Source organism: Bison bison, unplaced genomic scaffold (assembly GCF_000754665.1).
Source record: "Bison bison bison isolate TAMUID 2011002044 unplaced genomic scaffold, Bison_UMD1.0 scf7180017864304, whole genome shotgun sequence".
NCBI classification, from domain to species: Eukaryota; Metazoa; Chordata; class Mammalia; order Artiodactyla; family Bovidae; genus Bison; species Bison bison.
This window is the reverse complement of record NW_011494876.1, coordinates 15156505-15175218: the sequence shown is the minus strand read 5'-3', so window position 1 is coordinate 15175218 and position 18714 is coordinate 15156505. Positions and strand designations below refer to the sequence as shown.

Below are 18714 nucleotides of genomic sequence, written 5' to 3'. Positions count from 1 at the left end.
CACCCACAGCCCCTCCTGGAGGGAATTCCCTGTCCCTTTGACCTTGGGGCCTCTCTGGGGAGGCTGTGAGGAAGCTGGGGACACATTGGCCCCTTGGCCACCATGAGCTGTAGGCCAGCCTCCTGGTGAGACCTTGACCCCTGGGCCTCACTTTCCTCAGTAGGGTTTAATTAACAGATTAATACAGGGAACGTTCTAGAAGCAGGGCCAGGCACAGAGTGGGTGGCCAGGGACCATCAAGTATGATTCTTAACTTTGGTATAAGCACAAAACAAGAGGCTATCTCTAAAGGGATTAGCTGGGGCTGACTGAACACCTACCATGTATCATGCATGGGATCAGTGCTTCATGAATATGCTTCTGTTGAATCTCCATTTGTCCTCAGTGAGGTGTGTTATCCTTAGCTATGCTCACATTTACAGACAGGGAAACAGAGACATAGACAAACAGTGACCTGCCCATAGCCCCAGCTGACATGAAGTTCAGTCTGGCTTTGGTCATCCCCCTCCTCCATTCACACAGGGGCAGATCAGCACCAGCTCTGAGATCTGTCTGCCTTGCAGGAGCTGGTTGAATGGGTGCTGGAGGAAGTGACCCAAGGACCCCGTGTGGTGGGAGCTGAAGGCGGCCCCCTCATCTTGGAGGTGGGCTGTGGATCAGGAGCCATCTCCCTCAGCCTGCTGAGCAGGCTTCCCCAGGTGAGCCCTCTGTGCATGGGTAGACTGACTGGCACTCGCTGCCCTTGCTGCTGATCCTTCCCCCGCCTCTCTCTGTCGGAGCACTTAGGGGAAAATAACGGGAAGTAGGAAGAAGACACCTGCCCCAGCCCACATGGTCACAGCCTCTAAGTCCCATGCCCTTCCATCTGGCCAGACTTTGGCCACAGAGAGGGAAAAGCTATTGAGCATCCCCTTCCTATTCTAGTAGAGAGTTGGAGGAGGGCCCTGGTCCCCAAGCCTGGTCTCTGAACATCCTGCCTCCCATGTACCCTTGTTCTTGGGGCAGAGCCGAGTCACTGCTGTGGATAAGGGAGAAGCCGCCATCTGCCTGACCCATGAGAATGCTCAGAGGTAGGTGGGCTTGAGGGCAGAGGGTCAAGGTGGGGGAGTCAGATTTTAGGGCCTGATTTCAACCCCTGTCTAGGTATCAAACCCACTGACCTTCATGCCCAAGAAGGAGGAGGCAGTGGAGGTGGCCTGGTGTAGGTGCCACAGGGTTACAAATAGACAGTGGACAACCAGGTTTCTTGCTGGTCCAAGAAGGGTTTAATCTCCCAAGACTTTGTAGCCAGGGGTAGGAGTCTGTTCCCACCCACCGTGCTCACCTCTCCCTTCCTGTCTCTCCAGGCTTCGGTTGCAGGACAGGATTCAGATCGTTCCCTTCGATGTGACCTTAGGTACCTTTCCCAGTCCTCTTCCCTGGGTGGAGATCCTGGGTCCAGGTGCTGCTGGCTGAATGAGGCACTCTACAGAGATGGAGGAAGGGTTTCTCCGACCTTCATTCACTCACCCACACACACAATCTCAGACCAACCCTTGCTGAGGACAGGCGAGTCCCCTTTGCCTCCTGGGCTGACCTGACCCATGAAGGAACCAGCCAGAAGATCTTTTTTACCTTTCGTATCCTCCATGGTGAATGAGTTTAATTAGGGCTTGCTATTGTCAAGAGATAAGCAGAAGCTCTAGAGAAATCCTGGGGACCAAAATACTTGAGTGTCTGCCTGGCCCATACAGCGTGTCCTGGGAGTTCTGGCTCCATTTCAGATTCCGTCACATCCCCACAGGATCCTTGAGCTTCATGTACTGTCTCCATGGAGTGTGACACCTGGTACAGGATGGGGCCAGTAAACAGAGCCACTAGAAATCAACTGGCACAGGCCAGGCTTGCCCTCCATATACTGTGTTGGTTTTGAGGCAGAGTGTGGCAAGACGAGTGGGGCTGCAGAGAACAGAGGCTCTTGCTTGGCCAGGTAGTCAGAGATGGCTGCCTGAAAGTGGCACTTAAACAGTGTTGCTTATTGGAGAGATTTTTAACAGGAAAGAGAGAAGTCAGGGACACTCCAGGCCATGTCAGAGCATATATACTCCCACCCAGGCTGCCGGCCGGGGTCCTAGGATCCTAATCTGCAAGTCTAGTTTATCAGGTCCAGAGATAGTGCCGAGATACGTGACTTGGGGTAAACCCAAGATATGTGACTTGGGGAGAGGGATTACCCAAGGGTCACAGTGCGTGGATCTTCCACCTTTCACCTTCCATTCTCTGCCGTGTGTTCCCTTTGACCACAGTGGAGAGCTGGGCACACCTTCTACCCTGGGGCCCTGTGGACCTGGTCGTCAGCAACCCTCCCTACGTCTTCCACCGGGACATGGAGAACCTGGCTCCTGAGATCCTCAGGTGTGGGGTAGACCAGGGAGGCCAGGCCTGAGGACTAGTGGAGTGGGTCTGCCTTGGAGGACCACTCTGGGAGGGAATGCGGAGGCTGGGGGACTGAAAGGAGCAGGAGTGTTGAAAGAGAGCCTCACTCTGGAACCCACAGACCTACTTGGCTTCAGCACCTGCCTTCCCACTTAAGACCACTGAACCTCTCTGAGCCTTGGTTTCCTGCCTCTGAAAGGGGACTGGTGGAGCTTTGTTGGGCCAGGGGGTGGACTCGGTGATGACTAAGATCGCAGACAACAGTATACGATACTTGGAAGGTGCTCGGACAGGTGCACCATTTTCCAGAAGACCGAGGCCTAGAGACGGAAGGTGACTTGTCCAAGATTGTTTGGGGGCTTAGCTGGAAAACTGGGACTATGAGCCTACTCCAGGCTTTTCACTGAGCCATCCTGCTCTCAAATGAGCTGAGAACCAGGGGTCGCCCAGGAGCCTCTGGAGGAGGCCATGGTAATGTGTGTTAGGGTGCTGGCTGGCTTCCCACTCCCTGATTTTTAGGAGTGATTAGTGCCAGCTCTTGGCTTCCCCAGGCCAAGAATAGGAACATCATTGTGGGAAGACCCTCATGCCCTGAATACAGTCAGTCAGTGGGATTTGCTGAGCATGCCCAGCACTGCTCCATTTGAGGGGTGCTGGTGGAGGGGGGCATTGGAGCTGCCACCATTTGGGGACCTGTCTCTGGGATCTCAGACTTTGACCCCAGAATATAAGTTCCACAGAGCTCTCTATGGAAGCCCTGTTCAGCTTCCCCATACTTTCTATATACCTCATCCCAGGCCCTCACCTTCCACTGTTTTCCTCTTCAGATATGAAGACCCAGTAGCCCTGGATGGTGGTGAGGAGGGCATGGACATCATTACCCACATCCTGGCCCTGGCTCCTCAGCTCCTGAAGGACTCTGGGTATGGAGGGGGTGTCTTCTGGGTCTGACCTCTGCAGCCTTCTCCCCCGCAATGTGTACTGGGCCTGCTTTGGCCATCATCCCTCCCAGCTCAGGCAACCCAGAAGTGCAGGTCCAGCCTTGCCCAACTGAGCTGACCCATTTCTCTCTCGCGTAGAAGCATCTTCTTGGAAGTGGACCCACGACACCCAGAGCTCGTTGGCAGCTGGCTTCAGAGCCAGCCTGACCTGCCCCTCAGTCTTGTGGCTGTGCGCAGGGACTTCTGTGGGAGGTGAGACTCAGCCCTGTCCCCAGCCCCACGGACCAGCCATGCTGGTCCTTCATAGCTCTGGCCGTGGAGCAGGTATGCGCTTCCCACTCCCTGCTCATTCCCCAGGGCCCAGGTAGTAACTGGCCGCTTGTCCCTGTCTCTCTAGGCCGCGGTTCCTACATATCAGGAGGTCTGGGCCACAGCGTGGTTCCCCTGTGGATGCCTGGCCAGGGCGCCAACCTGCCAGAGTGCCTGGCTGACATTTCTACCAGGAATGCTACTTGGAGGGAGATAGATGGTGCTGTCCAGAACCCCAGATGCTTGTGGCATTTCCCATGGCTCTGTGATTCTCCATGCTCCATGATTTCTAGGAGACTGGGGAATAGGAGCAAGGGTGGGAGTGTCCTTCCTGGGGCAGCAAAGGGCAAGGGTGCACAAAGACCCACAGTGCAACTCAGGAGCTGAGCAGACCCAGGTTCCCAGTCTGGCCCCATCGTGTCAGTGTGGCCAAGGCAGGTTGCTGTGTCTTTAGGGGAATTGCTCTGGGGATGTTGGAAGATACGGCCAATAAAGTGGCAAGAGACCAGCAAGTGATGGCCTAATGTTTTTTATTGGGATGTGTGGGTCCCCTGATGCTTTGCCCCTAGGCTCTGCTGGGGGTGAGAGCATCCTTCTGCCCGAGCAGGTCTGGCTGGCAGGCCCCAGCTGGTGGGTTTGTGGGCGGCAGTGTAGAGACAGGCACGTGGTTGCTCCTTCTGGCCTTGAAGCTGGGGTGCTTGGCACTGAGTGGCTCCCTTTTGAGGGCTGGCTTAGCTGTTCAGTGGCTCGGGTACACTTAACAGTCCCCCCACACCCCCCCCGACTGGGCCTGGGCTCAGAGCACAGGAACTTCATCTGAGCTTGAGCTTGGGGATGGCGCCTGCTTCCTGGAGGGGGCACGGCCAAGGGGCCTTGCTGTGCAGTTCTACGGTCACATTTCCACATTTACTTAATTGAAGGCTTGAGCCAGTGAGGGGTGCACAGGGCTCATGTTTGCTTTTTATTCCCATAGTTTCTAGGTAAAACATCCCTTCCAACTCAGCTTTGGGGTTTCTGAAAACCTCTCCATCCCTGGTTGTAGCTGGGAAGAGTGAGAAGCTGAGCCAGAGTGAGACCTGCACCCTAGCTCTGGTCTGCAGACGTGTGGTTTCCAAGAGGCCTAAAGTCCCAGCCCTTCTGTCAGCAGTGACAGGAAACCTCTAGGCTGGCAGGTGCTGGTGTTAGCCTGCATCAGGGGAGGTCTCGGGGAACATGGCAGGCTAGGCTCGCTCATTCTGTTGAACTCCCCCTCCCATCCGCCCAGCCCAGTCATTTCAAGGGCCTGACCTGGTGATGTGGTGGCCAGAGGCAGTGTGATCTGGTAGACAGCATCCTCTGATGGAGCCAGGAGGCTGGGTTCCAGGGCTGTGTCTTGCAATGGGACCTTCCCTGTGAGAAACTGGCTCTTCTGGTTCCAAGGCCACCGCAAGGTGGCAGCCGTATTTTGCTCTCAGCCAGGTGAATTATGCATCTGGTATTGGAGGGCCCACTCCCAAGAGAAGACATGGCCTGCCTGAGTTCCTGTGATGGGAGGAGGCCAAGTGGCAATGGGAAGTTAGGTCCCTGCCTTGCGGGGAGTCTGTTTGCTGGAGTCACACCTGGCCTGAGCGACTCCCTCGCTGGTCATGGTGTTTGCCTTCACAGAGGCAACACTGCAGTTCCCAGCAGCACTCTGTCCTGCTCCTTACCCAGCCTAAGCTGGGTGGACCTCGAGGTGCCCATGGCTTCCTTTGAGGAGGAGCCAGAGACTCCCCCTTAAGACTGCTCCAGAAGGAGCCTGGAAGGGTGAGGTAGGCTTTCAGAGTCCCCATGTGCTCCCAGACCTCTGCCTACCTCACCAGTATTGCCCTTCCTCTCCTCCTACCCCTGTCCTTTGGCTCTAGCTGTCTTCACAACATCTCAGGGTAGCTGCCCTGACCTAGCAGTCTGTTGCCTCCTTATCCCACAACCCCGGCTTCCCTGATGGTCCTACCCTTCTGGCATCAGGCCCGTTACCGAGGAAAGGCCTTGGCAAGCATGTGGACATGGCTTCCCAAGAGGACAGAATGATGCAGAGTGAGAGTGTAGGAGCAATTGGGGTCACTGAAGCAGGAGGCACCCTTGGGGAGAGTTTCCTCCCATGAGGCCTGAGAACCCTGGGAAAGAAGTTTGTGTCAAGTGAACCTCGGTCCTCAAGCCTTCAGCCACTGGCTTGATTGAAACTTGGGCGTTGAGGTCCAGTGTTGAAGCCACACCAGCCTGGGTGCAGAACCTGGCAACTGCCTGTCACTAGGGTGTGAGGGGATAAGTGACTTCCCCTCTCTCAGCCTTAGCTTCCAAGTCTAAGAAATGGAACCAAGTGCTTTATCTTGATATGATTTTGAAGAGACCATGGGTTGTACCTTTCACGGGGCACTGTGAGTGCTTTCGTTGCCTTCCTGGGAGGGTAGACATAAAGAGGGCCATGTACCTGCGTGTGTGTGTCTTGTGCTTGGCATCAACATGAAATAGGCAAAAGACATGGCAGTCTGGAAAGGAGGGAGGGCAGGGATTTCAGTCTTGGGCTCTTGACTTCTCTCTGCCCTCTGGAGATGGAGCCACCAAGAGGCTGGTGGCCTGGCAGCCAGATCTCCCCTCAGTCTCTCCTCGCCCTCCTCACCAGGGCCTGAGTGCCCTAGGGTCCACGCCAGAGAAGCCAGTGGCTCCAGCCCAGGGAAGGCCACTCTCTCCTGCCCCGTCTCCTCCCTCTTTCCTGGGGCCAGAGTCAGAGAGGAGCCGCCTCCTTCAGCCTGTGTCACGGAGCCCTGGAGACGGTAGCGGGAGGATGTGGTGCTAATGGGGGAGTCCAGGCTCTGCAAGCCCCTGAGGTCTTAAGGGATCTGCTTGCTGTCCACCCAGTCTCCTTCAGCTGGAGCCACAAGCATGGGCAGAGGGTGTAGGAGTCCCTGATGGTTGTATTCTGGGAAAACAGTTCCATCTCCTCTGACAGTGGAGGAAACCGAGACTTTGCCTCAAGTTGGCTGCTTTTCCCAGCTGCCCATGACTCTCTTCGTGGGGCCCATCTTTACTGATATGTATCCTTTCTGCTCTCCCAACCCCTACCTGAACCCTGGGCCGTTAACTGCTCCCAATCCCTGCCCAAAACCCTTGGCTGGCTCCCCATGACCTGAGTGATGTCTGTGTCTGGCCGAGTCCAGATCTGAAGGGCTGGGGGAGGATGGCTATGGGAAGGTCTTGGGGAGCCCTACCAAACCCTCATCGGTGCTCTGAGTAGGCTTCCGTTGAAACAGAGTTCCACTGCTGACTGAGTTTGGGAACTGTAGCCTGTGCAGGCAGCATGTCCCTCCCTGTCCACCTCTGGATTCTTTTTTCCACTGCCCTAGACTCCAGCTTCCCTGTGTAACTCTCCGTTCCCCAAACACCCCTCCTTCCTTTTGCCCCGGCTGTACGTTCATCAGAAATGCCCTTGCCCACCCCTGCCAATCCAGATAATCCTCTCCTTCAAGCTCCAACACAAATGCCGTCTCCTCCGGAACACCCACCCTGACCTCTGTGTTCTCGCCACCAGCCCCTAGGCCACTTCTTCCAGTAACAATGACATTCTGCCCATGCATTTGGGAGCCTTCCTGTCTCTTCTCTCTGGGGTCCCATGTGGGTCTGGTGTATCCTAAGCCCAACAGATGTCCAGTAATCCAACAGTGTGTGCATTTGCCTAAATGTAGCTGGAATTTCCCATGTGGCTCACATCACAGCCGACAGTAGCTCTCGGGTATTCTGGTCACAGTAGGGAGGGCCTGGCCTCCCACCCAGGCCTGGCAGCTGTTTGAGTTGAGCCATAGCCAGTTTGAGGGCTCAAGTGCACCTGATCTCTGCACAGCAGCCACGCTGAGTACAGGCTGTCCTTGTTGGCAGCGGGGGCAGGCACCAGGGTTCCTGGAGCTCTGGGCCCCAGCAGCCCCCAGCCAGTGTTGGCCAGAACAGCAGCCTGGTCTCCACCCTCCAGGATTCCTCTGTCCTAGGACAGGCCATCATGGGTGGGGATTGGGGCTGGCAAAGCAGTCCTCCCCCTCCTGTCGTAGGCAGGATAATGGCCCCAAAGATGCCCGCGGCTTCGTCCCCTAAACCTGGGGATACATTGCCCTACATGGCAAAAGGAACTTTGCAGATTTGATTAAGTTAAGGGTCTTGAAGTGGAAAGATGATCTTGGACTATTCAGATGGACTCAGTATAATCACAAGTGTCAGAGAAAAGGAGATGTGATGATGGCAGCAGAGGTCAAAGTGATGCCGTTGCTGGGGAGTGGCCCATGAGCCGTGGGGTGCAGACAGCTCGAGATGCTGCAGAAAGCGAGGGGATGGATTCTCCCCTAGGATCTCAAGAAAGAATGCCTGCCGTCTTGCCAACACCTTGATTTGGGGCTAGTGACACTGATTTTGGATATCTGACTTCCAGAACCTGAGATATGATGCATTTGTGTTGTTTAAAACCACTAAACTCATGGTCATTTGTTGTGGCGGTAACAGGAAATTGTTAACAGATTTTGGTGAGTCAATGAGTGAGTGAGTGCTCAATCGCTCAGTCATGTCTGATTCTTTGCGACCCCATGGATTGTAGCCCTCCAGGCTCCTCTGTCCATGGGATTCTCCAGGCAAGAATACTGTAAGTGGGTTGCCATTTCCTCCTTCAGGAGATTTTCCGGACCAGGGATCCAGCCCTTGTCTCCTATGTCTCCCATGTTGCAGACGAATTCTTTACCAGTGCTGCTTTAATACCTAAAAGTGCAAGTGGCTCTGGAATTAGAATTTGGAAATAGGCAGACGTGGAACGAATTTGAGGTGTGTGATAGATTGCGTTGAACACTTCCTCTGAGCAGTGAGGTGGCTGGGGAAGGGGGAGGGAACCCTTATACCCAGGAGACCTGAGCTGCTTGGGCTCCCTCGAGCTGGCCCTCTGCTGGAGTGAGAGGACTGGAAGCTGCCCAGGGTGGGGCTGAGAGAGGCCAGCCTGGGATCAGGCGCGCTGGGGAATGGGACTGGGATTGGGAGAGAGCAAAGCGGCCTCCATAGCCCGTCTCCAGTCTCCAGAGGACCTCAGAGACTGGATCCAGGCCCGGTCCCGACTACCACAAAGTCACATGGCCAGCCCAGCACCCAGGAGTATGTGAGAATGAGCAGAGTGCAAGGTGAGCAAGTACTGTGTCTGTGAATTGAGCACAACAGCCCTTGACTCCAGGCTGATCCCTCCATGGAAGCCGTGGAGGTCCGACTCCTTTCAGCCCCTAAGCAGGGTCCAGCTCCTGCTACCAGCCTGAGCCAGGCTGTGTGGCTGGGATAGAATTGGGTCATTCCTAGGGATCTCAATGTGGGAGGCCTGGGTTCAATCCCTGGGTTGAGAAGATCCCCTGGAGAAGGGAAAGGCTACCCACTCCAGTATTCTGGCCTGGAGAATATACAGTCCATGGGGTTGCAAAGAGTCGGACATGACTGAGTGACTTTCACTTAACACTTAGGGTTCTCAGCCTCATGATACCCTGAAGTGAAGTGGCTAACCCGAACCTTCGACACATTAGTCCACCTGCAGCTGTGAGTGTGTGCACAGGCCGGGGCCCATGGGAAGCCCTGCTGGTGGTTGTGAGGAGAGCAGTGTTCCCCTTTGCACCCCTCTCTGAGGGGACTGGTTATCCATCACCACCACCCAGAGAACCTTTAGCATCTTTGGCCTCATAACGAGAAAACTGCTAGGGAAGAGCTTCAGATTCTGGGACCACTCCCCTTCCAGGACACTTCCCTCAGTCATCCTCCAGGGAAACAGTGGGGAAAGGCCAATTTAACAGTTCACAGAGTAGGAAAGACCAGGGAGCCTCCTTCAGCCTTGCTGGGGCCCTGGCCCTGGCCTTGACTGAGGAGAGATAGGGAAGTGGCTCAGAGCAGCTCTGCCCAATGGAAGGCGGGCCTTGTGGTGGCTCCTTCCAGGGGCCAAAGTCTGTCTCGGAGACACTGACTCTCAGAGTAGGGAATGCCACCATATTGCCCCTGGTATGCTGGGTCTGTAGCCCTCTCCTGGGGCCTGCATTCTAGGGGAATGGCGGGGTCAGACTCCCAGCCTGCTGAGGCCAAGGAACAGATTATGGGGGCTTGAGGCACCCCCAAAGATCCCTGTGTACAAATGAGAGCATTGAGGCTCAGTAGGCCAGGGCTGGGACTCAAACCCAAGGCTGTTCTCTGCCTCCCAGCTTCCAGCCCTTCATCCCCTGCAGACCCCCAACCCGCCTTGATTTCCAGGAGTAGTTCTGTCTGCCATTCCTGGGAGTCAGTATGAGGCCAGGCTATGTGGGTGAGCAGAGGGAACTCTGAGCTAGAGCTGCCTGGGCCTTCTTTCCTTTGGACTTTGCAGCTGGGCGAAGTATCTGGGCAGCCCCCAGGTCTTCCCCCTGTTCTTCCATCTTCTTGCCATCATTTCTGAGGCTCCTACTGGGCATTGAGTCCCGAGCAACTGCTTTACACTTGGTGGTGGTAATTCTCACAACCCCACAGACTGGGTTTTTAATCACATCCATGATGAGGAAACCAAGGCTCAGCAGCATGTAGTCACAGGTCAGGTCACACTGCCGGACTGGAAGGGAGGGGGAGGTCACCACCAGTGCCCATGTGAATGGTCAGACTGAGGTCAGCATAGCTAGGTTCTGGGCTGCCCCCTGTAAAGCTTAGTGCAGAGGTCCACCACCGAGGCCTGTAGATCCATAGGGCAGGAGCAGGGGTTACCAGGGCTGTTCCCAGAGGGCTTTTTTTTTTTAAGTTTTTATTTATTTATTGACTGTGCTGGATCTTCATTGCTGCACACAGGCTTTCTCTGGTTGTGGTGAGCAGGTGTAGCTGCCGTACGCAGTCTTGTTGCTGAGCTTCTCTTGTCGTGGAGCACAGACTCAAGAGTGCTGGCTCAGTAGTTGTGGTGCATGGGCTCAGTTACCCTGCGGCATGTGGGATCTTCCCAGACCAGGGATTAAACCTGTGTCTCTTGTGTTGCAAGGTGAATTCTTAACCACTGGACCACCAGGGAAGCCTTCAGAGGGCTTGGGCCCTTCTCCTGGGGTGTGTGCAGCATAGGTTCAGGCCTCAGTCTCCCAAGCCCAGCAATGTGCTAGTCTCGTGGGAGATGACACCCCTCAGAGGAGCCTGGAAAATATGGAGACTGAATGGTATACCCTGAACCAAGTGCTTCTGGGATTATCTCATTCATTCTCAAGACATCCCATAAGGCAAAAAGTCCGTGAACCCTCCCATTTTACAGGTGAGGAAAACTAAAACTGGGAAAGGCTAAGGAACCTATTCACATGCAGGTCGAACTGTTATTCCCTTCCAGGCTGAATAACCCTGGGCCTGATGCCATGGTCATCACACCAGGCTTGAAGAGGGTAGGGCCCAGGACAGGGTAGAGCAGGCCTGGAATGAGGACAGTCTGGGCAAAAGCCTGGGAGCCTGAAGGCACATGGGCAGGAATGTGTAGTGGCGAGGTGGTGATGATAGTGGATGCCCTTGGAGGAGCTCTGAATGCACTTTGGGAACCACAGCCTAAGGTAAAGAGTCTCAGGGTGAGTTACAGGTTCAGGTAGGCACTGAGGATATCCTCTGGCTGCCAGAAAGAGGGGTTGGGGGAGCAACTGAGGCTAGGAGGCTAGAGTTGTCTAGAGGCTGCTAGGAGCTAGAGTAGTTGACCTTCTGGAATAGAACAACTCATAACCATTGCTGAGGACCTGGATATAGGTTGGGGAGTAGCCAGTACCACAGTAGAGCCCAAGGCTCTGACTGGAACGTGGGGGCCCTGGAGCCACCTTGGACTGGGGACTAGAATGGACAGGGTATCTGGAGATCCAAATGTGACCCTGTGGGGATATAGTCTAAAAGCAGCCCTTTAAATGGAGTCATGAAGACCACCCTCCCAGGTCTGAGTGCTGTCAACAACAGTAACTGGCCTCTCCATGTGTAACGGTGCCAAGTGCCACAGACACTTTGTCATAAATCCTCTGCACATGAGGTGCACCTTCCTTAGCCCACTAGACAGGTGAAGAGACCCGGGTTTAACTTGCGCAACGTGACACAAGCAGGAAGTGGCCATGCTGGGGTTTGAACCCAGTTCTCTGACCCAGCTGGAAGGGGAGTGAGCAGGCCACAGAGGCCAGCTGCAGCCCAGGGCCCTGGGACCCAGTTGGGGTGCCCCCAGGGCCGACATGGGGTTCCAGGGCGAAGAAGAAAGTGGTGAGTCAAACAGAAAGCACCAGATGGGGAGTGAGCTTCCTCCCCTCCCAGCTGCCCCTGGTGCCAAACTTTCACACCCCGCTGCAGAGGAGCCCGTGGGGGAGGGGAGGGCAGTGAAAGTGCTGCTGCTGAAAGGAGACTGATGTACTCCCGATGTGGCGGGGGGAGGGATGGGGGGGGACACACTGACAGTCACCCAGACTCTGGTTCCCAGCTGACAGGTGGGAGAGGAAAGTGAGTCCTCTCTCAGCATAACTTGGTGTAAAGCCTACCAGGCCAGAGGGGAGCATTTCAGGTCCCCAGACCTGAGAGGTTCTGGGAGGAGACGCATGGATGTGGTTGTGCCTAAAACCCTTCTTGGAGTCATTGCACAGCTCAAGAACTGCTCAGGGCTCCCCACTTTCTGCTGGCACAGAAATCCTCTCTTGTCATTCCACCCAGCCCTCCTGCCCAGATCCCTAGAGCTGTGGAAGTTTCAAACCAACTTTTACATGGAACCCAACTATGTATTTTTTAAAAGACAAAAGCAGTGTCTTAAACAAATGGATTTTGTTAGTTCACGTTCTCAACATTTGGCATTAAGTCCATCATGGTGAACAGTGATGAGCACTGACATTTAAACGGGGGGATGGGGTGGGAGCTGCAGTCTTGTGTCAGCCTCAGCTTTCAGTTTCTTGCAGTATTTGATTTCGGTGGCCCAGGACCAAGTGACCCCACCAAGTGATTTGCACAGACAAGTGGGTACAAATGGGAGTGTGTTTCTGAAGGCCCCCTTGCAGTCTCTTATTCTCAGGGACCTCAGAAGAAGCCTTATGTCCTGCTTAGCCCAGACCCAGGACTCTGGACACAGGGGAAGGAGTCTTAAGTTATCATAATTTGGTGTTGTGCCCATCTGAGTGTGTGTGTCATTTTTTAAACTGGGTTTTTTCCAGTACTTAAAAATATGAATGAAAGAAAGAGAGGGAGAGAGAATGGAAAGGAAAGGAGGAAGGGAAGGGAAGGAGAAGGAAGGAATTCAGGCTTCTGAGGATGCCCTTGCTCAGGTTCTTGGTGAGGAAGCCCACCCTGACTGCTCCACCCCCACCTGTCCTGGAGGTTCCAGTGCCGCCTCTTACTCAGCATCTGTCTCAGCAAGTGACTCTGGGCCACATACTTCTGAAAAGTCTTAGGAGTCCACAACTCCTCCTGGTTTCTGTGGGCCTTCCAGGGACTCAGTCTTGGTTCTGAGCAGGGCAGAAGGCTCTACGCAGGGGACAGGGAATAGGGGCTTCCCTGGGCTTTGTGTTGTGTCTCCAGAGGTGGGAGGACTGGGGAACCCAGTGCCCCTGAGAGCCTGGGGTTTCTGAACCTTCAGTTCTGGGAACTTGTTGTGGTTCAGAAAGAGAGAAATGAGAAGCAAAACCCTAGGGCCTCAGCGCCACCAACCCCCCCTTCCTCTCTTCCTTCCGCTGAGTCATAGCCAAGCACCCAGCACCTCTGCCTCCTTCGGGGCCATACGGGTGGGGTGGAATTCACGGTCACGTGAGGACACAGCATCTGGACAAGTCCTCTTTTCCTGCAAGTGTCTGTGCAGAGCCCTGAGTTGCTGAGCGCTAAAGCTGCCTCCCAAGCTTGGAGAAGGGGTGACTGAGGTCTTTAGTATCCTGTGTCTCCCTGCGATCCCCAGGCCAGATGTCCACCTACAAGCATTGAGCACCAATTGTAAGCCAGACAGGGTGATTCAGGTGGGGCCCTGTCCTTGAGGAACTTGTGGATTTGGACGTGGGCTCTTCCTCATAGGCCCCTCATGAGTGACTGGGTCCTTAGGCTTGCTCTGGTCAGTGGGGAGCCATGGGAGCCAGGCCACATCACACATGCCCATCATAAAGACCTGCACACGCTATGCAGGTGTCCATAGGTACGTGCAAATGCACAGGTGTAGGACTGGGGCACGTGTGTCCATGCCCATGATCATAGATGTCCACGCAGGCCCTGCATTGCATTGCGGAGCTCCAGGCTCTGGTACCCAGCTCAGGACCTTGTGTGTGTGGCCTCTGTGAGAGGCCCCAGGTTGTTGAGGGCTGAGGCTACCTTCCAAGCTGGGAGAAGGGATGACTGAGGTTCTTAGGGAAGAGATGTCACCCTGTCTTGGAGGCCCAAGTACTGTCACTGAGTCACGAGAGTCCCTGGGAGTTTGAGTACTGTGCCTCCATTTTGTGGAAAAGAAAGCTGAAGCCCAGAAAGGGTCCCTGACTTGCCCAAGGTCACACAGCAAGTTGGGGGAGATTAGAAGGGGAACAAGCCAGACCTGGGCACCTGTCTACCTCTTTGACCTTTCTGGCCTGGCATTTGGGGCTTGGCACCCCCTGATGACCACACTGCATCAAACTCTGGGTTGATTCAGCAAACCACCTGGGGCCCAACCACAGGGTCCTCCTGCACCTCGCCATTCCCAGGAACTTTCCCTGCACTGCGTCTTTGCCTGGGTGACCCAGCTGCCTGCAGTTCCCTCTCTTTCTCAATCAGTCTCTATCTCTCTCGGATTCCTCAAATAAGATCCAAACTTCCAAATTCTGCTTAAATGCTCCTCTACCTTCTTTGACCCCCTGTGACCTTCCCCTACCTCTAGCCTCTCTTGGCCTCTGTCCCCCTCATTCCCACCCACTGTTCACCCACCTCCTAAATATAAAATTAACCCATAGAGCCCTAGGCTGGGTGTGAGGGGTCCTTTGAGGCTGAGACAGTGGAAGCCACACCCAGGCCAGTCCAGCCCTCCAGACTTTGCCAGTCACTGAGCTGGGAGAAGAGACAGCAACTCTGCTGGGCCTCACCACTTGCCCCCAACTCTGCCCCTTTGCTCAAAGCCCAGACCTGGGGCACTGTACTTGAGGTGAGATTGGTTCCTCAACCCTCAACGTTTACCATTCCGGGTTGTTTATTCCCCCACACCTTGACTACCCCTCCACCGAGGGCTTGGCCTGTGTTTCATGGGGTGGAGGGTGGGGGTCAAACAAAGAGTGGAGAACCCTCAGATTTTTGTTGGGTGTCACTCTTTCGTTGAACGACTCTGGCCAGAGCTGTCTGCTCCTTTCCAAAGCTCTTTCTCTCCATTTGGTCTCAGGAGGTGGGCAGGGGGTTGGCCATCTTTGCCCCATGAGGCTCTGAACCCCATCATGCCAGCTGTCCCCTCACTCCTCTCCAACCATGACTGGGAGCCTAAGATTGATTGTCGGACCTACCCTTGGTGCTGAAGTATGAAGGAAAAATGGACAGAGACACCTCATCAGGAGTTGATGGCCAAGTGGAAGACAGAGGCAAGTAAACAGGTCCTTATCCTTGCTGCGTGTGGTGTGTGTTCGATTACTGTCTGCTGGGCACCGTGCCAGGCCCTGGGCATGGGCGGTATTCAGATAAGGCCCTGCTCTCGTGGGGCATGTCCCCCACTGCTCAGGTTCCCACTCGGCACTTGCAGTGCGCAGCTTGAGGCTTTCCCTACAGCACAGGCCAGCTTAGGAGGTGGGATGGCCAGGGAGCTCACTCACAGGAGCAGCCCTAAGCCCGCGAAGGGTGGGAATTGGTGTACACATCCTAGCTTCCTCACCCCCTCAGGTGGGACAACCCCAAGGAGTGTTCTACACCACCTGTCAACCGGGGACTGACTTCAGTTGCCCACAGAGGGAACACACTCATTTACACACCTGCTCTGGCTTCCTTTCCTTCCCTGTCTCACGTCCCCTCTCCTCTCCATCAGGAACCAGGAAGACTATGATTTTACCCAGCTCCAAAGCTGCCATATTCCGAGGATGCTGGTAGATGATACAGCTTGGAAGATACTCCTGCTTGAGAAACAAAGGTTAGTTTATTTCCCACAGTAACAGTAGACAGAGGATCAGCATTTTCTTGAACCACTTTCCTGAACCCAGTGCCTGCAGCTTGACCCTATAAGGGCCAGATGATGCCTGCACATGCAGTATGTTGACAGCAGAAAAACCCTGAGATCAGGGAACCCAAATCTTTTATAACAGACTGTAAGCCAACCTGCCTAACCTTTGCCCCAGAGGCAGATACTATCTTTATTATACTAGACAATAAATAAATCTGCCTTTTTCCCTGGAAGGAGACATTATCTCTATCTTCTAAGGCTATTCACTGGAATAATCACCCTTGAAAGTATTGTTTGGAACAAGGGCAGTCAGTGCCTCTGTGAACAAATGTACAGAAAAGGGAGACAACCAGGAAGAACTGTCTCCCAATACCCTATCGGTGCTTCTTGACGTCACCTCCAAAATAAACTATTTGTGTTTGGATCTTTTTATTAATATTTATTATCTGTTTGTTTATTTGGCTGCATCAGCTCTTTGTTATAGCATGCCAGATCTTTAGTTGCACATGTGGGATCTAGTTCCCTGACAAGGGCTAGAACCCTGGCTCCCTACATTGGGAGTGTGGAGTCTTAGCCACTGGACCATCAGGGAAGTTCCCGTGTTTGGATCCTTGACCCTGAGCCTGCCTCTGGGGAAAACCCTTCAAGACTGGGAAGATGACACTAAATGAGTGTTAATGGGTTTTCTGATGTGGCTCTCATTTCTCCAGATCTGTCCTGCGAATAATGCAGGGGAGCCACATGAAGGCAGAAGTTTCCTTTCCCAGAATCAGTACTGTTGTGACTTCTTAGGAAGGTGCTCTAAAGGATTCTTGGAGTGTCATTTTTCACATTTAAATATTTAGTCCATCTAGAACATGGTGGTTGCCTCTGTGAGGTAGACATTGGACTTCATTTTTCCCCCAAATCATTCTAATATAACTTATGGGAAATTGTGCCTGGTCCATCACTAGTATCTTCTAATCTGCCTGCAACCTATTATGTAGAATATGTCACAAACACACACATAATCCATTCACAGACAATGGACTAATGAACACATGGGCATCACCATCACTGGGGATTTGACAGTCAGCACTGGCACAAAGTAAGACAAACCCAACCCACTCGTGATGACACCATTCAAGCTCCAGTGAAATGCAGGGAGGCTGCAAACCAGCCTTAGAGTTCACAGAGGGTTTGAAGGTGAATTGGAAAGGTTTCTTTCTAAAAAATAAGTAATAACTAATGAAAATTTCAAAAACTTGGGGACTTCACTGGCCATCCAGTGGTTAAAGATTCTGTGCTCCCGGTACAGGGGGCGCAGGCTTAATCTCTGGTTGGGGAACTAAGATCCTGCAGGCGGCATGATGTGGCCACAAAATAAATAGTATTTCTGGGGCTCCTGTCCTTGGGCCCATGGTCAAGGGTTAACCCGAGGGGTGGGCTGGGACTAGGCAAGAAGCCCCAAGGAGAAAAATCACCAAACATATATACTCCTCACCATGATTCTGTACTGGAGGAGGGCATGGCAACCCACTCTAAGTATTCTTGCCTGAAGAATCCCCCTGAACAGAGGAGCCTGATAGGCTGCAATGACATGTTGGGGGAGGTGGCTAGCAGGTGCTCAGTGCTCAGTGAGAGCCAAGAGTGACTGGAGGGCTCAAGGGGAGAGCAGCTCCCTGCCCACACCTCTGTCCAGCCTTGACCAGGGAGGGGTCTCCATTCTTCTCAAGGCAAACAGGTCCTGAGTGGTTAAAAGACTGTCCCAAGGTCACCCAGCCAGAGAGGGAGGCCCTTACTTCCTTTCTGTGCCTGTCTAGACATGCCCCCCAGCACCCCTTCCCAGGCCCCTGGGACCCGTGATAGGAACACTCATGGCCACTCCTCAGAGTGTGATTAGGTCCCAGCCCAGTCCCAGAATGGGGTCACAGCCTCCATGGCTTCCTGAGGGCCCTGCAACTTGTCCTCTTCATTTTCTTAAGTAAGGACGCCGAGGCTCCAGTGGGCCAGATGTGTGCTCAGGACTGCACTGCTGGGCACGGGCGCTAGGACCACACCAGGTGGCAGATGCTGCAGCTGAGGCCTGAACCCCAGCAAGGGGACAGATGCTGGGGGAACAGACTGGCCTGAAGGGGAGACAGGAGCCCTGGCTGGAGGTTGCCTGCTCATCAGTGAGGGACTCAGTGCTCAGGGTGCGCGCTGGGGTCCCATCTTGCTCTCCCTCCTCCCCCTCAGCCCATCACGACCCGGCTGCTCACCAGCCTGGCCAGTACTGCCACCGAGCATCGCCCAACGTCCTCCTTTGACCTGCGCCCCTCCCCTGCACGCCGCCCCTCCTCCCAGGCACACACACCCTTCCCCCATATTGCTTCCCACTGCCCACTCTGTGCCTGTCCTAGGCTGGGTGCTGGGTACCGTAAGATGTTGTACCAGACCTGGGCCTGCCCTGGCACTCAGTGCTGAGACAGAGGAGTCTACGGAGGCACCTGCAGTCAGGGAGGGTTTCCTGGAGGCGTGGATTCCCAGCTGTGGCCGTGGTGCCTCCTCCCCCTCACCTGGGTCACTGCCCCTCCTCTAAGCCTCTCTCCCTGGAGTGGCCAGCGGGTTCCTGGAATCGTCCCATCGCTCTTCAGTGCCGATTCCAAGAACTGCGGCTCCTGGCAGCACTTGCTCAGGATCCTTTCCTAGAACATAGGCCTCGCCCCACCCAGGCTACTGGGGTCTCAATGGGCAGCTGGCGGAGGGAATGAAGGAGGGGTGCCCTGGGTGGGGCCTCTGTAGGATCCAGACACTGGGAGGTGGGCCTCGGCTGTCAGCCCAGAGAGGGTGGCCACCCTAGCATCGGGGGAAGGAGGTCAATGTGTGTGAAGGCACTTTGACTCCAGTCAGCTGTGGGGGCGGGCTAAGCCCAGGGAGTTCAGCTCACAGCCTCCCTGCACACACAAGAGGCTCACCCATGGGGCCTTGAACTTC

At 54.6% G+C, this 18714-nt stretch overlaps 1 protein-coding gene and 1 long non-coding RNA gene across 3 annotated transcripts in view; both read left to right on the top strand.

Annotated features, from left to right (window-relative positions):
- Window positions 1–8258, top strand: part of HEMK1 (HemK methyltransferase family member 1) — a 15008-nt gene extending 6750 nt beyond the window's left edge. Inside the window, exons 5-11 of one of the 2 annotated variants that reach the window (XM_010851797.1) lie at window positions 564–698; window positions 1006–1070; window positions 1347–1396; window positions 2286–2394; window positions 3243–3338; window positions 3498–3608; window positions 3754–8258. In XM_010851797.1, coding sequence (XP_010850099.1) covers window positions 564–698; window positions 1006–1070; window positions 1347–1396; window positions 2286–2394; window positions 3243–3338; window positions 3498–3608; window positions 3754–3847 — 660 coding nt within the window. In that variant the 3' untranslated portion in view covers window positions 3848–8258. Of the gene's footprint in view, window positions 1–563; window positions 699–1005; window positions 1071–1346; window positions 1397–2285; window positions 2395–3242; window positions 3339–3494; window positions 3609–3753 lie in introns of both variants that reach the window. The other variant, XM_010851796.1, reaches the window with a different exon arrangement.
- Window positions 8259–10814: 2556 nt separating this feature from the next.
- Window positions 10815–16183, top strand: LOC104997170. The gene is made up of 2 exons (XR_826303.1): window positions 10815–15190; window positions 15628–16183. It is a non-coding gene; the product is annotated as an uncharacterized LOC104997170 (long non-coding RNA).
- Window positions 16184–18714: the final 2531 nt, after the last annotated feature.